General features: G+C 36.7%; 1 protein-coding gene across 3 annotated transcripts in view; it reads right to left on the reverse strand.

Moving 5' to 3' along the window:
* Positions 1-4,660: 4,660 nt before the first annotated feature.
* LOC131033741 (uroporphyrinogen decarboxylase, chloroplastic) overlaps positions 4,661-22,726 on the reverse strand; it is a 140,280-nt gene continuing 122,214 nt past the window's right edge. For all 3 annotated transcript variants that reach the window (XM_057965020.2, XM_057965019.2, XM_057965021.2), the window contains 2 exons: positions 5,284-5,902; positions 4,661-5,056 (listed from right to left, as the gene is read on the reverse strand). In XM_057965020.2, the coding sequence (XP_057821003.2) occupies positions 5,387-5,902 (516 nt within the window). In that variant the 3' untranslated portion in view covers positions 4,661-5,056; positions 5,284-5,386. The remainder of the gene's footprint in view (positions 5,057-5,283; positions 5,903-22,726) is intronic.

Raw genomic sequence — 22,726 nt, forward strand, 5'->3', positions numbered from 1 at the left:
AATGTCCGGTCGACTAGACACTATAGCATACATAAGACTTCCAACTGCAAATTTGTATGGAATTTTATCCATAAACTCCTTATCTTCTTGTGTTTTTGGACACAATTGAGAAGACAACTGAAAATGAGAGGCTAAGGGTACACAAACAGACTTAGCATCCGCCATACCAAATCTGTCCAAGACTTTTTTAATGTAGTCTTGCTGAGATAGTTTGAGTTCTCTCTTTTTTCTATCGCGAAAAATAGTCAATCCTAGGATCTTCTTTGCTGCCCCTAAATCTTTCATGGCAAATTCCTTTGCTAAGTGAGTTTTAAGTTCACTCACAATCCTCATGCTTGTGCCGGCCACTAGCATATCATCCACATAAAAGAGAAGAATCACAAATTCACCATTAGGAAGCTTCTTGTAATAGATACAAAGATCAGACTCGTTGTGAGTAAACTTGTGATCAATCAGGAACTTGTCAAATTTAAGATACCACTATCGGGAGGCTTGCTTAAGCCCATACAAACTGCGTTTCAATCTGCAATAAAGCTGTTCCTGCCCCTTTTTAATGAACCCTTCCGACTGATGCATAAATAGTTCCTCATCAAGGTCGCCATGGAGAAAAGTCGTCTTCACATCTAGCTGTTCAAGTTCAAGATCCCAGGCTGCAACTAAGTCCAATACTCCTTGGATGGTAGTCATTTTAACTACTGGCGAGAAAATTTCTAGTCTTGTTGTTGAGCATATTCCTTTACAACTAGTCTTGCTCAAAATCTTTTGTGACCATCGGCTTCATCTTTTAGTTTATACACCCATTTATTTCTTAATGCCTTTCTGTCAGGCAAAAGTGGCACCAAATCCCATGTCTAATTTCTCACGAGTGCATCCATTTCTTCGCACATTGCAGCGTGCTAGTTATCACGATCTGCATTTTTACAAGCTTCTTTATATATTGCAGGCTCTGTTTGATCAGAGATGAGCAAAGAAGGTTCAGCTTCTTCACAAAACAGTAAATCATAATCGGAGAACTTTGCAGGAGGTCACCTCTGTCTGGTTGATTTCCTCAATTGAATCTCTGTTTCAGTAGTAGAGTCATTCAACTTTTGTAATCCCTGTTGATGCAAACTCATCTCTCTCCCATTGTCTCTGGTTATGTCCCCTTTAACGACTCTGTTTTTTAGTCTGGTTTGATCTTTGTCTGCAAGGTTGTCAGAACTTTGTGGATTTTTATCCACGTTTGATGCATGCAGATCATAGGAGGGGAACCCCGCAGAAGTTTTATCCACGACGTGAGATGGGCGAGAGGGCTGAGTGTGCAAGGCCATGGCAACATCCTCACAAGCCTGCACGGGAGGGAGACTCTGCAAGTGGGCTGCGGAGGTGGAGCCTACAGGGACCACGTGGAGTGGACTGCAGGGGGCCTGCGAGAGAGGTGAGGAGACTGCGAGAGGCTCACGGGGGAGGCAGCGAGGAGCTTGTGTGGAGGGTGCGGAAGCTGCAGGGAGCTCGCGGGGAGAACTGTAGGCTGCGGGGTGTGGGGAGTGTGGTGGGTATGCTGCGTGGGAAGGTTGTGCAGTATGTCGTGAGGGGAAGACAGAGCTTGCAGGGTACGGTGGCGCTGGAGACCACCGTGGAGTGTACCCAGCCAAATGGGAATAGTGTGAGCCAAAATGCTCACTGAAAGGATAATTGTCTATATTTCCTGCAACATCAGTTTTATTTTGGGGAGGATTTGCTCTGTTCTGCAGACCCCCAATTTCAAAATTACACGAAGACCAAACATTATCAGCACTTTCTTCATCATTCTCAGACTGAGAATTGTATTCAACTGATGTAGATGTCATAGGAGCTCCCATTGAATGAGAAACTGGAGGCAGAGCATTGGTAGTCGAATTCTGAAACAAAGACATAGGGACAAATTATGTCTCTGATTTATTTGAAACTTGTAGTGCGGGAAAGGAGGTTTCATGGAAAACTACATCCCTGCTGCGAACAATCTTTTTGTGAACTGGATCCCACAATCTGAAACCAAACTGCTCTTCTCCATACCCCACAAAAATACATTTCAGCGACTTTGGATCCAATTTCGTTCGCTTTTACTTAGATATATGTGAGAAGGCTTCACATCTAAATACTTGAAGATGCGAGTATGAAATCCTCTTCCCTTGCCATTCCTCTTCCGGAATACCAAAATCCAATTTAAATGATGGACTTCGGTTGATTAAATACACTGTTGTGTTACACGCTTCTGCCCAAAAAAAAATTCCTAAACCTGCATTAGACAACATACATCGTTCTTTTTCAAGAATTGTTCTATTCATCCTCTCAGCTGCACCATTTTCTTGAGGAGTGAAAGGAACAACCTTGATTCTTCTAATCCCATTATCAACACAAAAATCATCAAATTCATGTGAACAAAATTCCCCACCGTTATCGGTTTGTAAGCATTTAATCTTATGCCCAATCTGATTTTCAACTAAAACCTTGAAAATTTTAAATTTCGAAAAATACTTCAGATTTCCTAGAAAGCATATAAATCCATACTTTTCTTGTACAATCATCAAGAAATGTTACAAAATAGTTAGCTCCTCCAATGGAGGTTACCTCGGTAGGCCCAAAAACATCCGAGTATACAAGCTCCAGCGGTGTTGTCTTTGTGTCACGCCCACCTTTCAAAAAAATGACTCTCTTTTGTTTGCCATAAAAACAATGTTCACAAAAGGCTAAGTCAACAAGTTTGAGGCCCGGTAGCTGATTTCTTGTATGCATAACATGGAGTCCTTTCTTGCTAATGTGTCCAAGTCTTTGATGCCAAAGATCCGCTTTGTTGTCCTCAATCACCATTGCAGCTCCCACTTCACCATGAGTCTTAAATATGTATAGGCTTCCCACTTTGTTACCATTTGCAATCAGCATGGTACCATGGGTTACTTTCCATGTATCCGGGAGAAAATTAACATTAAGACCTTGACCAAAGAGCTGTCCAACGAATATCAAATTCCGCTTTAATTTTGGGACATGGCGAACATCTTTGAGCAGCCATGTTTTACCACCTTCTAATGGCAGCAATACATCCCCTTTGCCTATAATTTCACAAGCTTTGTTATCTCCTAAGAAGACAATGCCAAAATGACCTTCATGGTAGTTAATGAAAGCTTCAAAACATGAGATAGCATGATAGGAGGCACCAGAATCAAGCACCCATGAATCTGAAGTAGTGTCGGTTGCTGAAAGGATTAATACACTATCATCTTTATCATAAACTGTATTTGCTTCGCTATCCCGCACCCTCTCTTGTGCCCTTTTGAAGTTTCTACAATCCTTCTTCACATGACCAGCTTTGCCACAAAACCAACATTCACCATTTCTGTTTCTAGACTTTGATCTCTTTGCTGATTTCGAACGTCTATGGTAATTAGTTCTGCCTCTATTATGACTTCTACCTCTATTTTCGGGGCTGACCACCGTTAAAGCTTCACCGGATGAAGGTTCATCATTCTTTCTTCTCAAATCCTCGCTGAGAAGAGTAGCTGCTACATCATTAAAAACCAACTTATTTTTGCCGGATATAGATGTGCTAACTGTTGTTACAACACCATCCTAGCTGCTTGGTAAAGAACATAATAACAATACAACCTTGCTTTCATCATCTTGTGTCATCCCCACCGAAGTCGCTTGACTAATCAATGTATTGAATTCATTGATGTGGTTTGCTATAGCACAACCTTCCTTCATTTTCAGTTTGTACAAGCGCTTCATAATAAAAACTTTATTTGCAGTCGATGCCATTTCATACATGGCTGAGAGTCTATCCCATACATCTTTTGCTGTTGCATCACCCGTGACATTGAAGAGAACATTATTGGACAGCGAAAGAAAGATTGTCGCTCTCGCCTTCTTGTCCAATTTTTCCCATTCTTCATCAGCCATCCTAGCTGGTTTCTTTGCTTTCCCTTCAAGCACGAGTGAGAAGTCTTGCTTTATCAGCAAAGACTCCATATGCACTTTCCATAACCCGAAGCTCTGACCGGAGAACTTCTCTATCTTCGATTCTTCCATGATTCTGGAAATTCAAACACTAAAATCTAAACAGCGATCTAACCTCGCTCTAATACCAATTGTTAAGATGAAGAAATAAATTGAAAACAGCAAATTAACAGAATTAACAACACACAACACAAACAATGAGACACGCAGATTTATCGTGGTTTGGCAATTGCCTACATCCACACTTGAAGCAGGGGAATCAATCTATTAATCACCAATCTGGTTTTACACATACACAGCTGCAATCAGCTCCAACAATTAACCTCTACAAATGAATTACAATCAGCTCTTAAAGAGCTTGCAAGGAGAATATGAATAGCCAAGAGTTTTGGCGGCAAAAAGGAAGGAGTCCGTTGGACTTCACTTCCAACAATTTTAGTCTACTCCCATATTATCAAAATCTTTCAGAGAAACATGTGAGTTTCATTGGTGTAACAGATTTGTGCTCAATGTGTGTAGTCATTTTCAGCACAAAATATATATAGAAATTCAATCACCCCTAGTTTGGCTCAAATTTTGTCAAAACTGAAATGTGTAGTGTGAATGCAAATCAACTAATTTGTTGGCATCACTACGCAGTAAATGTCCACAAGAAGTTGTAAAAAGATGTTTTTGTTTTGTCACAAAATTAGAAAATGGTGAATGCAACTTGTATAAAGACATTAATGTATTACAAAATGAGTCTACCCATACCGTAACAAATTTTAACCACTTCTGAGATAACAAAATACAAGTGTTGGGCAAATAATACATGTCAGTTTTTCACCTTTACTGAATTTTTAAAATAAAAACTACACTGGGTGTAGTATAAAGCCCTGCTTCTCTGGAACTGTAAGATGAAAGGAAGAAAATGTTTATGAAATCCATCGCTAGAGAATTCTCAGTTATGATGGAGATTGGAATGATACTGCTCTCGATGCCACTAAAAATCAATGTCAAATGTAGATTTGAATTGTGCAGTAAGCAGGGAAACTTTCTTCTCTCTCCAATCCCCACAGTATTGGACCTCTGCTTAAAACGAATGCTGAAACAACCAGAATTGTACAATAATCATGGAGTCTATTAGATTAGCAAAGTGTACTAGAAACTGTTTAAAAAGCAAAAAAAATCTGAATTAAGTCACCTTCTCAAAATTTTCCTATACAGATGCTTTATTTCCAAAATCTCATTCCTCTACAATCTAATGTTTTTTCCCCAAATTGATGTTCCCAAACAAAGCACTAATAGCATGATGATTTTTCAAAAAAATACCTGTGTGAATTTGAATTGGCTTCTCTTGGGCATGGAATGCAGAATCAGATGATACATCGCATGAAACATTATTGATTTTGGTAAGATATGATTCTTCCACTGGCTAATATGTAATTCCTTTTGCTACTTCAAAAAAATGTGCAACATTCTCCTCTGGTGTACCAACTAACACACCATGCCCTAGATTAAGAATATGTTTGTTTCTCCCAGCTTTAGCCACTGTATCATAAATTCGTTTTTTGATAAAATCTTTTGATCCAAAAAGTGCACCAGGATCCACATTTCCCTGCACTGCAACATTTTCTCCCAGTCTTTTCCTAGCTTCTGTCATATCAACCTTCCAATCTAGACTAATAACATCAACACCAGATAAGTAAAGCCTTTCCAGTAATCCTCCAGATCCACTGGCATACAAAATTAAAGGCAAGCTTGGATGGGTTCTTTTCACAGAATCCACAATGTGTTTCAAGTAAGGAAGACTGAATTCTTCAAAATCCACTGGACTAAGCTCTGTTGCCCAGGAATCAAAAATCTGAACCACTTGAGCTCCACTGTCAGCTTGATATTGAATATATTTTACCATAGATTCCGCAAATATTTTCAGCAATGCATGGAGAACCTGCATGTGAAAGATAACACATATCAATTTTTAATGAAACAATGATGTTAGAAAACAATGTCAGCTTTATACTTGTTCCAACAAAAATTTAATGTTATGTATTTCAGTGTATAATCAAAGCAAGACACTGGCATTCTTAATTGAAATTCATGTTGTAGTAGTTATGTCATAGACGTTTACTCAGCTTGACAATTTACTACACAGTATAGTGTGAAGCAAGGCAGACATTACAAAACTCTTTCTATGTATTTTATGCTTTGCGAAATACAGTTCGAAGCTCAAACTGGATCCGCAAGTTATGTTGAGGATTTTGAACCTCACCAAATAAAAGTCAGTTTGATAGCATAGGATTTCAATTCAGCACCAAATAAATTTTTAATTGGTAGAAAGCACATTTCGATCAAGAGATTATAGTTAAACCTGCTAGTATATTAAGTAAATGAATACTTGTTCAACCAGTACAACGCAAAGGCAAATAAGATGTCCCAAATATCAATCTATGAAACAACAGATCACTCAATTTGCATGTATTGCATGAGAAAACCCACCAAGTAGCACATATGTTAATTCTTCTGTAGATAGAGACTTCAATCAAATAGACAAGCCAATAAAATGACCTAAGTGAGTAAAACAATGTGACGTTAGAAAATTAAATGATCTTTAATTCTTAGGAAGAACATGGTACCATGGACAAAAAAAAGTTGGGTTTTTTCCAGTTAACAATTAATTACTTCAGGATATTACAAGAGTTAACAGTGGAAAATTCACCTACTTCTTCTGATAGCAAAATGGGACATCATTTATTGGAAAAATCAGAAATGCAATTTTATGTAGTGATAAATTTCCAAAAGTGACCAAAATAAGTCAATGGAACTAGAAAGAACATTCAACAAATGTAATATTATGTATAATCTTCAATAGAAAAGAAAGACATGAGTAGGGTGTTTACTGAAGAACCGTCCACACTACAAAAGAAGTGACCAAATATAACATTACCGGATTTGGGTTTGCAGGTTTGGTTCACAGATTCAGCCAAAAAAAGAATCGGGGTTGGGTTCATGCATTCATATATAGGGTTTAGAGGATGAAACCAAATAAACATGCACAAGGATGAACATGACATGACTCACAAGGATAAACATTACATGACTCACCTTAAACGATAAAAAAAGCAACTCACTTAAGTCACTAAGGTTACTTTATTACAGTGTTCCACGAAAACGCATCCCCCCCCCCCCTTAGGCCTACGTCTCTAAGACGGGGATATTTCCAAGACGGATAGACCAGGACGTGGTGTCTCCCATCATCCCACAACTGCCACCAATGCTCCGCCGGAGACATCTCAGCATCTCCAAATAGTCTTGGATACGTCTCCCTGGGAGTCACCAAAAGTCTCTCAAGGGGCGGGAAGACGCCCAAAAGTCTCTCATCTGCCAACATTAAAAAGTGACTGAATTTTTTATTTTTTTTAAATTATAACAATTTTGGGGGGTTGGGGGGTAACCCTAATTTGACGTGGACCCCACCCCTTCCCCCAATGCAACACAAAACCACTAAAATTAGTCATTTCATTCACATTTCTAAGTCTGATTTTTTTTCCAGCAAGCTGAAGAGGAGAAAAAACTTGGTTGTCTGATTGAAGGAGTGAAAAGAGTGAGTGCAAGTGTGAGAGGAGTGAGAAGGAGCAAGAAGAAGAGGAGGAAGAGGATTCTACAACATTTTGGAGAGATTTTTCAAGCACAAGGTAAGTTTTTTCTTTTTTTTTTTTGTTTAATTTTCTGATTTTCAATTTTTTGGTTGTTTAAACTTGTTTTTTTTTTTATTCATCATTTTGCTCTCAAGATTCAAAATCAAATTTTAAATAATAAATTTAAAATTTTGCTTTCAAAATTGAAATTTCAAATTTATTATTTGTTAAACTAGGCTGATTTTATTTTATTTTTTATTTTGTGAAATCAGTGTCGCTATGACAATGAGCTCCCATGACATGAGTGAGGATGAGATGGAAATCCATTCTCATAGTGGAGATGATTCAAATTATGAACCTGAGGCTAAGGGGGGTGACCATGGGGTTGATCCTAGAGCCCAATCTAGTTCCATGGCGAGTGCACTATCTAGTACAGGTTGCCCTTTAGAGTTGTTGGCACAGTATGCTAGGGGTCCTTATGATCCTAAATCTCCTCTAAAACAGTTTGCTTCAAAAATACAAGGCACATCAAGTACAAGTGGGGGAACAAAGATGTGGCAGTGCAACATTTGTGGGATTTCATGGTTTTGGTAGCATCACTAGAGTGAATGCACACTTCCTATTTTGGAGAGGAAAAGGTGTGGATCCATGTAAGTTTTTGGAACCTAAAAATATAGAATATAGAATTAAGATTAACAAGCATTGGGGCATTCCAGATGATAGAGCGGTTGCAATCCCTACTACTTTCTCTTCTAGGGTAGCCCTTCACCAGAGCTAGCAAGTGCAACATACTTCTTCTCATACATTGCAGACGAGAGGAATGATGTCTAGACCTTCATCCACTTCCACTTTTAGTGCCATGCCCCAATCATGAGAGGCTAAGGGGACAAGGAAATGCAAGATGCGGAGTAACCCCATAGCTGATTTGTTTAATGTGTAGCTGAAGGATGAAATAGATGAGTCCATTGGCAAGTTCTTCTTTGCCAATGGCATCCCATTTCATGTTACATGGTCTCCTTACTATAGGGAAATGATGTCTATGGTGGCGAAGGGAGGACCATCATACGTGCCACTAGGCGAGACGAAATTGAGGACCACGATCTTGGATAAGAGCTATTCCAAGATCAATATTTCGATGGAGAAGATGAAGGCATGTTGGGTGGCCTCTGGGTGCAGCATAGTTATGGATGGGTCGACAGACATCTGTTAGGTCCCGGAGACAACTAAGAGGGGCGGAGTGAATCAGTTGTCAAATAAATTCAAACCAAAAACAACTTAACCAACTTAATGCTTAATACCGGTAAACCAAATAAGTATGCCGGTAGAAAGTGTTAACAGTTAATTGCTATACCAGTAAAGATTAATGCATGAAACATAAACATAAAGTCATCCACAACACATAACACCAATGTTTGTACGTGGAAACCCTGTAAGGGGAAAAACCATGGTGGGAAACCTTACCCACAATCAGATGATACTACTGCAGATAGTAAGTGTACATAAATGGGGTCTGCACATGCAGAAAGGCCAACAGCCTAGAGCTCACTGCTCAATCACAGAATGGGAGTCACACTAACTATAGTTGGATGGTTAAATCCAATAAGAATGTACTACACAAAATAGCATCTTCATATGCTGGATTCAATACCAGTGTAATGCTTATATGCTTCTACAAAAACCTAGCTTCACCTTCAAATGATGTCTTCGTGTATAGCTCTGCTTAATCTCGCATATACCTTCACATAATTCTTTTTCGCATTCCACATTCGATCTTACATTTATACCATAACCTAAGACCAATTTTCGTAGGTCGGCTCTACAAGATTTTACAATAAAAACATTTTACAAACAATATGATATCCAATGCAATAACCGATTAAACATGTCGGCTTAATGCATTTACAACAATAATAAATCATCTCCATAGTGTCCCATGCTGATTTGGAAAAGATAAACCTGTTGGTGTAACCCTAGGTAACCCTGGACCTATTTGTCGGTAAAAGCAAATATGCAAATATGAATATACCAATGATTTATTCTTCAAAACAAAGTGTCCACACGATGTCTTCGACATTACCAAGTGTCTTCCATATCATTCCAAGTGTCGGTGATCATTATATCCTGCCGGTGAACCATATACCAGTAACTGTGCAATAGTTACTTGCTTGCCGGTGAATGTTGTTGGATCTCCAGAGTGCTAGTGTTTTAGTAGGTGTTGACATCAATGACAAAACCATACCAAAATACCAACAATCTCCCCCCTTTGGCATTGATGGCAACACAAGATGGAAAAACCATCAAAGTGCCAAAACAAAAATGCCAAATACCAAAAACCAACAATCTCTCCCCCCGGGAGCAACATGTGTTTCTTCAATACCAATCTCTCATTAAAGAAAATGTGTTTTTCCATAGATATCTCTCCCCCTTTGACATCAAATGCCAAAGTTATAATAATACCAAGTTCATATACAAAATACCAATCAATTCAATATACCAACTACTCCCCCTGAGAAGTAGCTTCCTCATCAAATACCGGAGTAAAAGATCTGTCTGTTAATTCTGCCAATTGATGACAATCATCAACTGTCTAAGTCTCTACCAGTGGTGGTACGACTCCAAGCTGATCTCTGAGATATTCAAAAGTCTCCTTAGGCAAAGGTTTTGTGAAAATATCTGCAAGTTGTTCTTTAGTATTCACATAAACCAGTTTTATCTCTTTTTCTTCAACTTTTTCCCTTAGAAAATTCAGTTTGATAGAAACATGTTTTGTTTTAGAATGTAATACCGGATTCTTAGATATATCAATTGCTATAGTGTTATCACAATATATAGTAATAGGTTCCTTGCATTTTACCTTTATGTCTTTCAACATTTGTTTAAGCCATAGTACATGTGTATAGTTTGTTGTTGCTGCAACATATTCTGATTCTGCTGTTGATAAAAATGTACAACTCTGTTTCTTACTCAACCAAGAAACTAATCTCTTTCCAAGAAAGAATGCTCCGCCGGTGGTGCTTTTTCTATCATCCACATCTCCTACCCAATTTGCATCTGTGTATGCACATAGATCAAAATTTCCATCTCTAGGATACCATAATCCAAGATTTGCAGTGCCTTGTAAGTACCGGAAAATCCTTTTTACTGCCGATTCATGATTTTCTCTAGGATTACTTTGAAATCTAGAAACAATACATACTGCATTCATAATATCAGGTCTGGTTTATGTCAAATACAGTAAACCTCCTATCATACATTTGTATCTAGTTGGATTGATAGGTGTAGATTCATCCCTTTGAGATAGTTTGTCATTTGTAGTCATAGGTGTGCTTACCGGTTTAGAGTTCTCCATCCCAAATTTCTTTAGTAACTCTTTCTAGTACTTGGATTGACTCAAAAATATACCTTTGCTAGTCTGTGAAATCTGCAATCCTAAAAAGAATTTTATTTCTCCAATTATAGACATTTCAAATTCTTGCTGCATTTTAATAGAAAATTCTTTACATAGTTCATCTTCTCCTCCAAAGATTATATCATCAACGAATACTTCTATAATCAAGATATCATCATTAGTTATTTTGTAATATAAATTGATGTTTGCATTTCCTTTAGTAAAACCAATCTTTAAAAGATACTTATCCAATCTTGCATACCAAGCTCTTGGGGCTTGTTTCAATCCATACAGAACTTTTTTTAACCTGCAAACCATATCATTGTCATCTGTTAAAGAAAATCCATCAGGTTGTTCAATATAGATTTCCTCTTCAAGATCTCCATTCAAAAATGCACATTTAATATCCATTTGACAAACTTTGTAGTTCTTGTGAGCTGCAAAAGCCAAGAATAATCTGACTGCCTCAATTCTAGCTACCGGTGCAAAGGTTTCATTGTAATCAACTCCTTCTTTCTGAGAATATCTCTTACACACTAGTCTTGCTTTATTTCTAACAACCTTACCATCTTCATTAAGTTTGTTTCTAAGTACCCATTTGGTTCCAATTACATTTTTATCTTTAGGTCGAGGAACTAATGTCCAAGTATTATTTTTCTCAATTTGTTCTAATTCTTCTTCCATAGCTTTAATCCAAAATTTATCTTCACATGCCTCATTAACAGATGATGGTTCAATTTGAGAAATAAGACATACCTCTTCATTTGCCAATCTTCCTTTTGTCATAACTCCTTTAAATTTGTTTCCAATTATCTGATCTTCAGAATGATTCAATTTTATATATCGTGGTGTCTTAGTTTGTTGTTGTTCTTCAATTACTATGGAATCCTCTGATGGTATCGAAGTAACTGGGTCTTCATTCTGTACCGGTGGATTTAGTGTAGGTTCATGTGTCACAATTTATGTTGCCGGTTCAAAGTCTATATACCTTGAAGTTCCTCTGAATTGTTCATCAATTTTTACATTTGTACTCTCAACAATTTTCTGCAATCTCTTATTAAAACATCTATATGCCTTGCTCTTAGATGAATAACCAAGAAATATTCCTTCATCACTTCTAGGATCAAATTTGCCAATATACTCATCTCTTCTAATATAACATTTACTTCCAAAAATTCTGAAATACTTAAGAGTAGGAGTATTACTAAACCATAGTTCATGAGGGGTCTTACCAGTTTCACCTTTGATGTGAACTTTGTTGAATGTATAAACCGCTGTGCTGACTGCTTCTCTCCAATACACGTGGTAAATTTGCTTCAGATAACATACTTCTTGCTGCATCCAAGATAGTTCTGTTTTTCCTTTCAACAACTCCATTCTGTTGTGGTGTTCGAGGTGTTGATAGCTGTCTTCTAATTCCATTCACTTCACAGAATGTATTAAAGTCCTTAGATGTGAATTCTCCTCCTTGATCTGATCTTAAACATTTGATTTTCTTACCGGTTTCATTTTCAACCATTGCTTTGAACAGTTTGAACTTTCCAAGTGCTTCTGATTTTTCTCTGAGAAAAGTAACCCAACACATTCTAGAATAATCATCAATAATTAGCATGAAATATCTATCACCTTGTAAGCTTTTAGTTCTAGCTGGACCACATAAATCAGTGTGAATCAAACCAAGAGCATTATTGGATTTTTCTGGAATACTTTTGAAACTAGCTCTAACTTGTTTTCCAAATTGACATTCCTTACATATTGTATTCTGAGGTTTCACAATTTTAGGTAAATCTCTAACTGCCTTAGAAGTACTGATTTTTACCATGCAATCAAAATTTACATGACAGTCTCTTATGCCATAACCAACTTTCATCTATATGTGCAATCAAGCATGCCTTTTCACTGTTATTCAAATGAAAGATATTACCTCTAGTCTGATTACCGGTTGCAATTTCTAAACCAGTTCTATTCATGATTTTGCATTTTCCATTTTTAAATTGTAATTGAAATCCTTTCTCAACCAATTGACCAACACTTAAAAGATTATGCTTTAATCCTTCAACATAGTAAACATTGTCAGTGTTATGCTTACCATCAAGAGATATTGTACCCTTACCTTTGATTGAACGGGCTTTGTCATCTCCAAATCTTACTAAACCTCCATTGTATTCTTGAAAGTTCAAGAATTTACCTTTATCTCCTGTCATATGATGTGAGCATCCTAAGTCAATGATCCATTCATCCTTTACTTCAACTTTAGCTGCTAGGGCTTGTTCTACCGATTGAGCAGTAGGTGCCGGTTGATCTTCTGTTATAGCAACAAAAACCCATCCATTGTCTGCTGGATCCTCATCAGAATCATTTGTTACATCTTCATTAGCAATGTAACAAGATTTGTCTTTGTTTTTCTTAAATCTGTATCTTTGATATTCAGGATTAGGCTTGTATGTTCTTCTAGCTTCTTCTCTTAGTCTAGCATGTCTATCAGGGCATCTCGAAGCCATATGACCAATCTTATTGCAGTTAAAACATTTAAAGGGTGCTTTACCTTCATACTTACTTCCAATTGGACCTTTTGGCATTTTCCTTGCAAATAGTGCTTCAAGTTCTTCAAGCTCTTCATTCTCCTTCCTAGTTTCTTCAAGTTCTCTTGCATAAAAGGCTTTCCAATCTGATTTGTCAAATGATGGAGCAGATGATGTTGATGCTTTAAAGGCCAAATCTGTCTTTATAGTAGCAACAGGACCAAATTCCTCAATTTCAAAGGCTGAAAGTTTTCCAATCAATGTATCCCTAGTTACTGATGTATTAGGCATTGTTCTCAACTCATTTATAGCAGTAACCTTCATTTTATATGCCGGTGGCAAACCTCTTAAAATTTTTGAAACAATTTCATCCTCACTCAAGGTTCCTCCACAACATTTAATACCCAAAACAATTTCATTTACTCTTTCCATAAAAGCAGAAATCCTTTCATCTTCTTCCATTTTCAGATGTTCATACCTGACTTGGAAGCTTTCAAGTTTTGCAATCTTGACTGTGGAATCTCCTTCATTCAGTGTTTCCAAATGATCCCAAATAGCTTTAGCAGTAGACCTATCTGATAATCCCATGATTTGTTGATCTGATAATGCGCTCAAAAGTGCTTCTCTTGCTTTGCAATCATTCTCCTTATCTTTGGCTAAGGTAGTTGGAACGGTCTGACCAGTTACAGCAGCCGTATAACCATTCTTTATAACTTCCCAGATGTCTTTACCAATGCAATTCAGATGTGTCTCCATTTTGATCTTCCATATCCCATAGTTGGTTCCATCAAGTTTAGGACTGTCCTTCCTAAAATAATTAGTAGTCATTAGATCTCCTCAAGTTGTTAAACTTCTGCAAAAGAGGACTAGGCTCTGATACCAATTGTTAGGTCCCGGAGACAACTGAGAGGGGCGGAGTGAATCAGTTGTCAAATAAATTCAAACCAAAAACAACTTAACCAACTTAATGCTTAATACTGGTAGATCAGTTAAGTATGCCGGTAGACAGTGTTAATAGTTAATTGCTATACCGGTAAAGATTAATGCATGAAACATAAACATAAAGCCATCCACAACACATAACACCAATGTTTGTACGTGGTAACCCTGTAAGGGGAAAAACCATGGTGGGAAACCTTACCCACAATCAGATGATACTACTGCAGATAGTAAGTGTACATAAATGGGGTCTGGACATGCAGAAAGGCCAACAACCTAGAGCTCACCGCTCAATCACAGAATGGGAGTCACACTGACTACAGTTGGATGGTTAAATCCAATAAGAATGTACTGCACAAAATAGCATCTTCATATGCTGGATTCAGTACCGGTGTAATGCTTATATGCTTCTACAAAAACCTAGCTTCACCTTCACATGATGTCTTCGTGTATAGCTCTGCTTAATCTCGCATATACCTTCACATAATTCTTTTTCGCATTTCACATTCGATCTTACAAATAAGATCTTACATTTATACCATAACCTAAGACCAATTTTAGTAGGTCGGCTCTACAAGATTTTACAATAAAAACATTTTACAAACAATATGATATCCGATGCAATAACCGATTAAACATGTCGGCTTAATGCATTTACAACAATAATAAATCATCTCCATAGCGTGCCATGCTGATCTAGAAAAGATAAACCTGCCGGTGTAACCCTAGGTAACCCTGGACCTATTTGCCGGTAAAAGGAAATATGCAAATATGAATATACCAATGATTAATTCTTCAAAACAAAGTGTCCACACGATGTCTTCGACATTACCAAGTGTCTTCCATATCATTATATCCTGCCGGTGAACCATATACCAGTAACTGTGCAATAGTTACTTGCTTGCAAGTGAATGCTGTTGGATCTCCAGAGTGCTAGTGTTTTAGTAGGTGTTGACATCAATGACAAAACCATACCAAAATACCAACAACATCAACCATCGTCCACTCATCAACATCATGGTCACATCTTCAAAGGGCCCATACTTTCTTAGAGCAGTTGATTGTATAGGGCATAACAAAGATGTTGATTTTCAGTTTGAGGTCCTTGGGGAGGCTATTGAAGAGGTTGGGCAACAAAATGTGGTCCAAGTAGTGACGGATGCAGCCCATGTGTGTAGAGTAGTAGGGAAACTTATTGAGGTACCCTATAGACATATTTAGTGGACTCCATGTTGTGTGCATGCCATGAACAATGCACTCAAGGACATGGGGAAGATTGACTGGATTAGAGGAGTGGTCAATGATGCGAGAGATGTGCAGATGTTTATCTGCAACCACCACACTTCACATGCACTCTTTAGGACCTTCGCGAAGGAGTTTTTGAAACAAGTTGAGGACAAATATGCATCCTATTTCATTCTCTTGGAGAGAATGATTGAGTTGCAAGAGGCATTGCAACTCATGGTTATGACTACAAAGTAGAATAGGTGGGCCAAGGCCAAGACAAAGTAGGGGAAAAGGGTGAAGGAGATAGTGAAGAATGATGTGTTTGGACTGATGTGAAATACATTGTCTCCATCATTTCTCCAGTATTCCAGGTCATCAGATATGGGGATGGGGATGCACCCAACCTTGGAGAGGTGTATGAGTGCATCGATTCTATGCTTGACCAGATGAGGGATGTTGTGTGAGTGAAGGACCCCACTCCAGCATTCTACAATGAGCACATTCGACCAATCATTCAGTGTAGATGGGACAAGCTCAACACTCCTTTGCACACGGCTACTTATGCTTTGAATTTGTAGTGCCCCACCCTGACTCATCTTTCTCCTTGTATATTTATAAACCCTATTGGCGTAGCTTAGTTTACTTTATGATAATATTCGATGGTCTTATACTATGTCCTGATTCTATTTATATTTCAGATGCTTATGGTGATACTTGTTATTGATGATCATGATATGATGGATTTATATTAACGGTCTCTATATGCACTTGCTCTGTAAGATGGATTATATGAATTATGGATTTGATAGCATTATGATTATGCTAACCCTACTTCTTGAGTATATGTGATGAGTTGGTGTTATGATGTGCCTAGTTATTGTGTGACTGTTTTCGTGAGTAGAGACGATGTCATATCACTCATTGCGAGCATGATATGCTGTTGTGACTCTCTACCACTTGCCTGTTCATTATGATATATATGTATCGTATATGTTGTGTTTAGCGTTGATGCAGGTTTGCAAGTATCAGACATCGACTCCACCTAGCTTCACAGGTCTGAGCGTGCCTTTAAATCGCAATGGCAAGTTGTCGAAGATGGCATGAGTTCCCTTCATATACTCTAGGCTTAAGTTGTCTACCTTGGTTGTCAGTTGTCTTGGCGTGATTCACCATGTTAGTAAGTTGAGTTGTGGTATTTTGGTGTTTTGTGAGTATGTGATTATTTATTTAGTTAATTAATGTTTGATTTGTATAGTTTATTAATGATTAAATCAATTGGTGGATTATTATTATAGTTTAATTTGATTAATTATTATTGGATTGATTTATTATTTAACTGATATTTATTGGTTGTTGTTTATTTGATATTTATTGTTTAATAGTGCTTTTATATTTTAATGTTGATTTATATTTTATTGATGGCTTCTATTTATTTATTTGGATTTAGTGTTTATTTATTAATTATTGATTTATGGTTTATTTGGTATTTATTGTTTAAATAATATTTGTTCATTTATTTATTGTTTAATGTTGTTTTTATATTTTAGTGTTGATTAATATTTTATCAATGGCTTTTATTTATCTATTTGCTTATACCTTGGTTATTTATTTATTTATATAGTGAATAATATTTTATGATATTTTATTACATTTCTCCTGTTACAAGGGTATATGAGTATTATTATTCCCTACCTACCATTAAAAGCTATTGGTTGTATATATAATGGGGAAATAAAATTATATTATAAGTTCAGGTAGGTAAATTTTATATTATTTTCGTTTATTTTGATTGGCCGGTTTTGAGGCTAGGGTTTTTTGTTTGAATTTCTTTTATTTGGCAACCTGGGCTTTGTGTCGGGTTACCATTCTCGAGATTTCTTCTGCAACTTGTTTTGGAGCTTGGTGATTTTTCCTTGGAAGCTTGTTTTGGATTGTTGGGCACTTCTTCAAATTTTCTTTCCATCACTTTTAATCCAGGTTGGAGGTCTTCTCCTTTGTATTTTTATTTCCAAAACTTGTTTTCTCCGTGTCTGCAAAAAAGATTGTTTTCTGGGTGCATGGGAAATATATTTCTTTAGTTTTATATAGTTGAAGGTTAAATGTTTCATGCATCAAATTTATATCACATAATTTGCACTCTAGTTTTGGGGGAAATTTATTATTATTCTGAGATTATTGTTTCTTGTTGTGAGCGGACGACTCTATGAAAACAGTCTTTGATATTTCCTGTGCCAGGATTTGTTTATGTGTTGTTTATCCTTCTTGGATTTGGTTCTTCTGTGATCATACTGATTGTGTTGTTGGGCCATGTAAGACTCTTTGTCTATTGTTTTGTCTGAGTTTCGGGTCAGTAACCGTGAAGTCGTGTTTTGGATATATCTTTCATTATTGTCTATGGTTTTATATTTTGTTTATATCATTCATTTAATATTGTTTGGGTGTTTCTTTTGAGCCCATATTCGGGTCTTATCATTGTAACTTTGATTTTATTTTCCTTCTGAAAGTTTCCTGTCTCCGTGTTCTGTTTTAGCAAATGCGCTATAACTGTAAATGCACTAATATTTTAAACGTATGCGAGTTTATATTTGGTATATGCATTGCATTGTTCAGTGTTTGCGCTGGAATTCTGTGTAGATGCGCTGATTTAGAACAAATGCACTGAAACCTTGGTCATATGCGTTGTAACCTGTATCAAATGCGATGCAGGAATTAGTAAATGCGTTATAGGATTCAGTTAAGGCACTGTAGGGTTTAGCAAATGCACTGCTCTGCGTGGTAAATGCGCTAAACTGCCAGTGTTAAGTGTTTTGCTCAGTTTCTCAGTCTGTGATGATTTTTCTGGATCTGTTCTTGTACCAGAGGCTTATGTTGAGGTTTTCTGATGTTTTCTAGTACTGTATTTTATCTGATTTGGTGTTATTCGATGATTTTTAAGCGTCAGTATGTTGATAAGCCATAACGTAGAGGTTTTGTGCTTCTCCAACATGTTGATAAGCTGTGTTGAGAGGATTGTTTTTATTGCTTTGGGCCAACGAGTTGATGTGCCTTGTTGTTGATGATTATTTGATGATTGTGGCAGACTTTGATTGTCCTTGGTTCTTGACTTTGAGGTTCTATTTTGTTATGAGGCTCATTATTGATTTATTGATATTGTTGGCATTGGATTGTTTATGTGATGACCAGGATCGTGAGAGATAGGCGGTGAGTTGATAAGCCTCCCGTCTAGATCGCCAAGGCATATTGGAAGTTTTCCTTATTATAAACAAGTGATAACATTAATAATGAATTAGATGGGTTGGGTAATTAGGATTCACCTAATCAAGATAATTAATAGTTGAGCCCCAAGACTTGATCCTAGGGAGGATGTTTTAGGATAAGTTTGGGAAGGCCATTGCAGTGGCAAGTCAATCTCCCTTAATTCTCTCATAGGCTGAGATGGCTCCACATGTCTATCGGGGTTATGCTTTGAAGGGTTGTGTTTCTATATTTGGAGGATAGCATGTGATGACACTCCACTCCTGCATGTGTCCTTTGCTTGATTTGCATTTATGCCTTGATTATTGTTACGCCTCTGGGAGTTTCTATTTGAGGTCACCATGCGATTGGATGATGTGTTTGTGTGGGTGTGACACTTGAGTTGTGAGTCTCCATGGTAGTTGGGTGTCATCTTAGGTCTAGAGTGTGTGTTGGGACCTTGTGTCATATCCTAGCATGGGGGGTGGTTCCTTTGGTTCCACATGGTCGAGTGGTTGGTGCCTTTCTACCATTGGGATGTTCTCATTGGATTCATATGCGTGGATGTGGATTCTTCTTCATTGCAGCTTATGGCTGAATAAAGTAGCAGATGAATGTAATTAATATCATGGGTTATGTAATGTAATCATATTGTAGAAGTTGTAGATGAGACTATGTAATTAGGAGAGCTATGCTCTTGTTGAAATGATCATGTAACTATATAGTAGATGATGTTTAGGAAATGGACCTATAATTTGTAAGATGGATATTGAAATGTAATTATCTTTGAAATGGAATGCATTCATGTTAATAGATATTTTGTAGATTATCTTGTAATGGTTCGTAAAGGGATTCATGAGTTTTGATATCAAGGTCATGTAATAGGAATTTATGTTCATGTTTAAGATAGAAAAGAATAGGAAATCAGATCTGGTAACTAAGATGATAAGGTAAATGTAGCTATGTAACTTGCATTTAGTAGATATAAGTATTAGGACTCGTAGCATGATGAAATCTTTATATGATGTAATGGATTGTAATAATTACGTTGTAATGGGATGATCTTTGAGTATGGATGTATATGCAAATATTGAATGAATGTTCTTATTGAAAGATTGATATTCTTGATAAATGGATACTTCTAGATTGTAAGAATGAATGGGTAGTTGGTAAGATGAATAATTAACCTTAAGGAAATGATTTAGATTGTTTTAGTTAATGTGGAATGAGGTTACGACTCCAGGTGTAGAATAAGACATAGGCGCATCTCAAAGTAATTGAATGTTGCCTAGTTAATGGAAATAATGTAATTGTATCTGTTGCATACGTTTATCATTACGTGTATGTTATGATTGTTAGATGAGCTTGTAAATTAAAAGTGGAAAAGAACCTATGTAAGTAGGATTGCTATAGTGTAGGACTTGTAGTTGATAAATGATATTGTGAACGTGATAATGGCGTTTATATTTATGGATGTGTTAGAAAGAAAAAGGGACCATGTATAGCATTTAAGATGTTTGGTTAAAGAAGGACTTTATGATTATTACATTATGCACTTAGGAATCATGTAAAGGAAAATGATCATGCTCGAGTTATGAAATCATGAGTAGACATGGGAGTATTGGATAAGAAAGGAAAATTATGTCTATGCATTATCATTGTAGGAGAGTGGAGATCATGTTAATAGAAAATGATTAAGGGATTTTAGGCACATTTGGATTTGGTGCATAAAATGCACATAAGGAAAATAAAAAGGATTGCTCTTGCATTGAAAAGAGTAGCATATCATATTAGATTAATGAGTAAGTAGGTTGCATACCATTAGGATACAAGTAATTGATTTGCATGTGCATAGTTAATGAATAAGAAATACTAAGTGTATTGCATATGTGCATGAATAATAATTAAGGATGTTAAGAGTCATAATGGAAATGGTTAGATTGTTATTGCCTATGTTAGTAGAGTAAGTAATGATGTTGAGATACCCTAGGGAGATGACAATGAAGATTATGTTATGTTTAATTTTGCTTGCGTAATTAGTTTAGGTGACATGTTCAAGTTCATAATGATTATGAGTTAATTGATGTTAATTTATATAGCATAGATAATGTTATGTGTTGCATTAGATGTTATTTAAAAAAATTTATCTCCATTAGTATGTCAGTTTGCTTTATTTTCTCTAGGGTATTTTGGTAGGCATTACAGAATCCTAAGTGGTACAAAGCTAGACTGGGTAGAGTGACACCAATTTAGGATGATGAGGTGAAGGCAGGTTCTTTAGGTGCATAAAGAAGATGTATGATTCTGTTGACATAATTCGCACTGAGTGGACAAAATTTGTCACTCTTAAGGGTTATTCAAATGCAGCAAAGATGGATATAGAAACTATGGCACAAGAGAACCCACTTTTGTGGTGGAATTGTCATGATCAAAAATATTTGACCACCACTCTAGCTATCTGTATGCTATCCCAGGTTTCTATTTCTTCGGTTGTTGAGCGGAATTGGTCTACATATAGCTTCATCCACTCTCTTAAGAGGAACAGACTTACCTCTAAGAGAGCAAAGAAGCTTGTGGCTATACCTAGTGCTTTGCATCTCATTGACCACAAGACACTTGTGTACAAGGAGTCTAGTGGCACGATGGGATGTAGAGCCAAAGGAGCTAGCACAAATTGATGAGGATGATCCTACTACTTGAGATGCAGGGTTGCTTGGAGTTAGCTTAGAGGATCTTGACCGTGGGGAGTCCAACAGTTCTAGTGATGAGGAGTTTGCAGATGATTAGAGGCCTCCATTCACTACATTTTGAGTTTTGACATTTTGGCATTTTGTCTTTTGTAATGCTATTGCTATTTGCTACTCATTGTAATGATGTATCATGTAATCATCTTTATAGACTTTGTGATATCAGATATTCATATTTTCGATATAACAGAAATCTCCAATTTGACAATTTCATTTGTCAAATTTTATTTAGCAATTAGCATTCAAGAAATCTTCGTGTTTAGATCTAGTATTTCAAATTTTGATATTTTATAATTTTACTAATTTCCTATAGTTTCATTTGAAATGTAAGTTTTATACTATCATACATCTTTTCACAACTAGTTTTTCAAGTGCTATAAGTATATGTGTGACTAGTTACTATATCAACACCACCACCACCCTGTCGCCGTCCCCAAACTTAGGCCCTTTTTCCCCCCATCCCCGAAACCCATCCCCCCATCCCCAACGGCCGTGGAACACTGCTTTATTACAAAAGTAAGCCTTATCTTCTAATAATCATTTAATATTATTCTAATACCTACAGGATCTAATGGACTTTAAATTCATCATGTTTAAAACATCAAGCAAGAGCTTACATTATTAGAGGAAAATAAGGTTTATGTGTCTATATTAAGGTTTTTCCGTACCATATAGGGATAATTTATTGGAATTAAATCTATGCTGCTGTTAACTTAATGGACAGTCAATCTTAATGAAAAAGATTCACTTGGTAGCTTACAATTTTTTAAACGATGCCTCAGAAAGATTTTCTAGAATAAAGTGGAAGAGAATATTATGATCCCCTATTTCATCTACAAGTGCAATTGTGCATGAAGTCCTAGCAAAATGCAAAGCATCCAATCGCAATGCATATTGGAGTGGATAAACTTTTCATTTGTGGTTAGCAGTTTTTGGAAACAAAGTTTCTATCCATTAAGGATCATACAAGGACCTTACCATGGTTACCTCAAAAGACTTGCATGATTTTACAAGTTGCACACAGGGCATATTAAGTTGCTATTGAGCTTCTGAAATTTACATATATTCTATAAAGCTATC

The sequence above is a fragment of the Cryptomeria japonica genome, chromosome 4, assembly GCF_030272615.1.
Source record: "Cryptomeria japonica chromosome 4, Sugi_1.0, whole genome shotgun sequence".
In the NCBI taxonomy this organism is placed as follows: domain Eukaryota; kingdom Viridiplantae; phylum Streptophyta; class Pinopsida; order Cupressales; family Cupressaceae; genus Cryptomeria; species Cryptomeria japonica.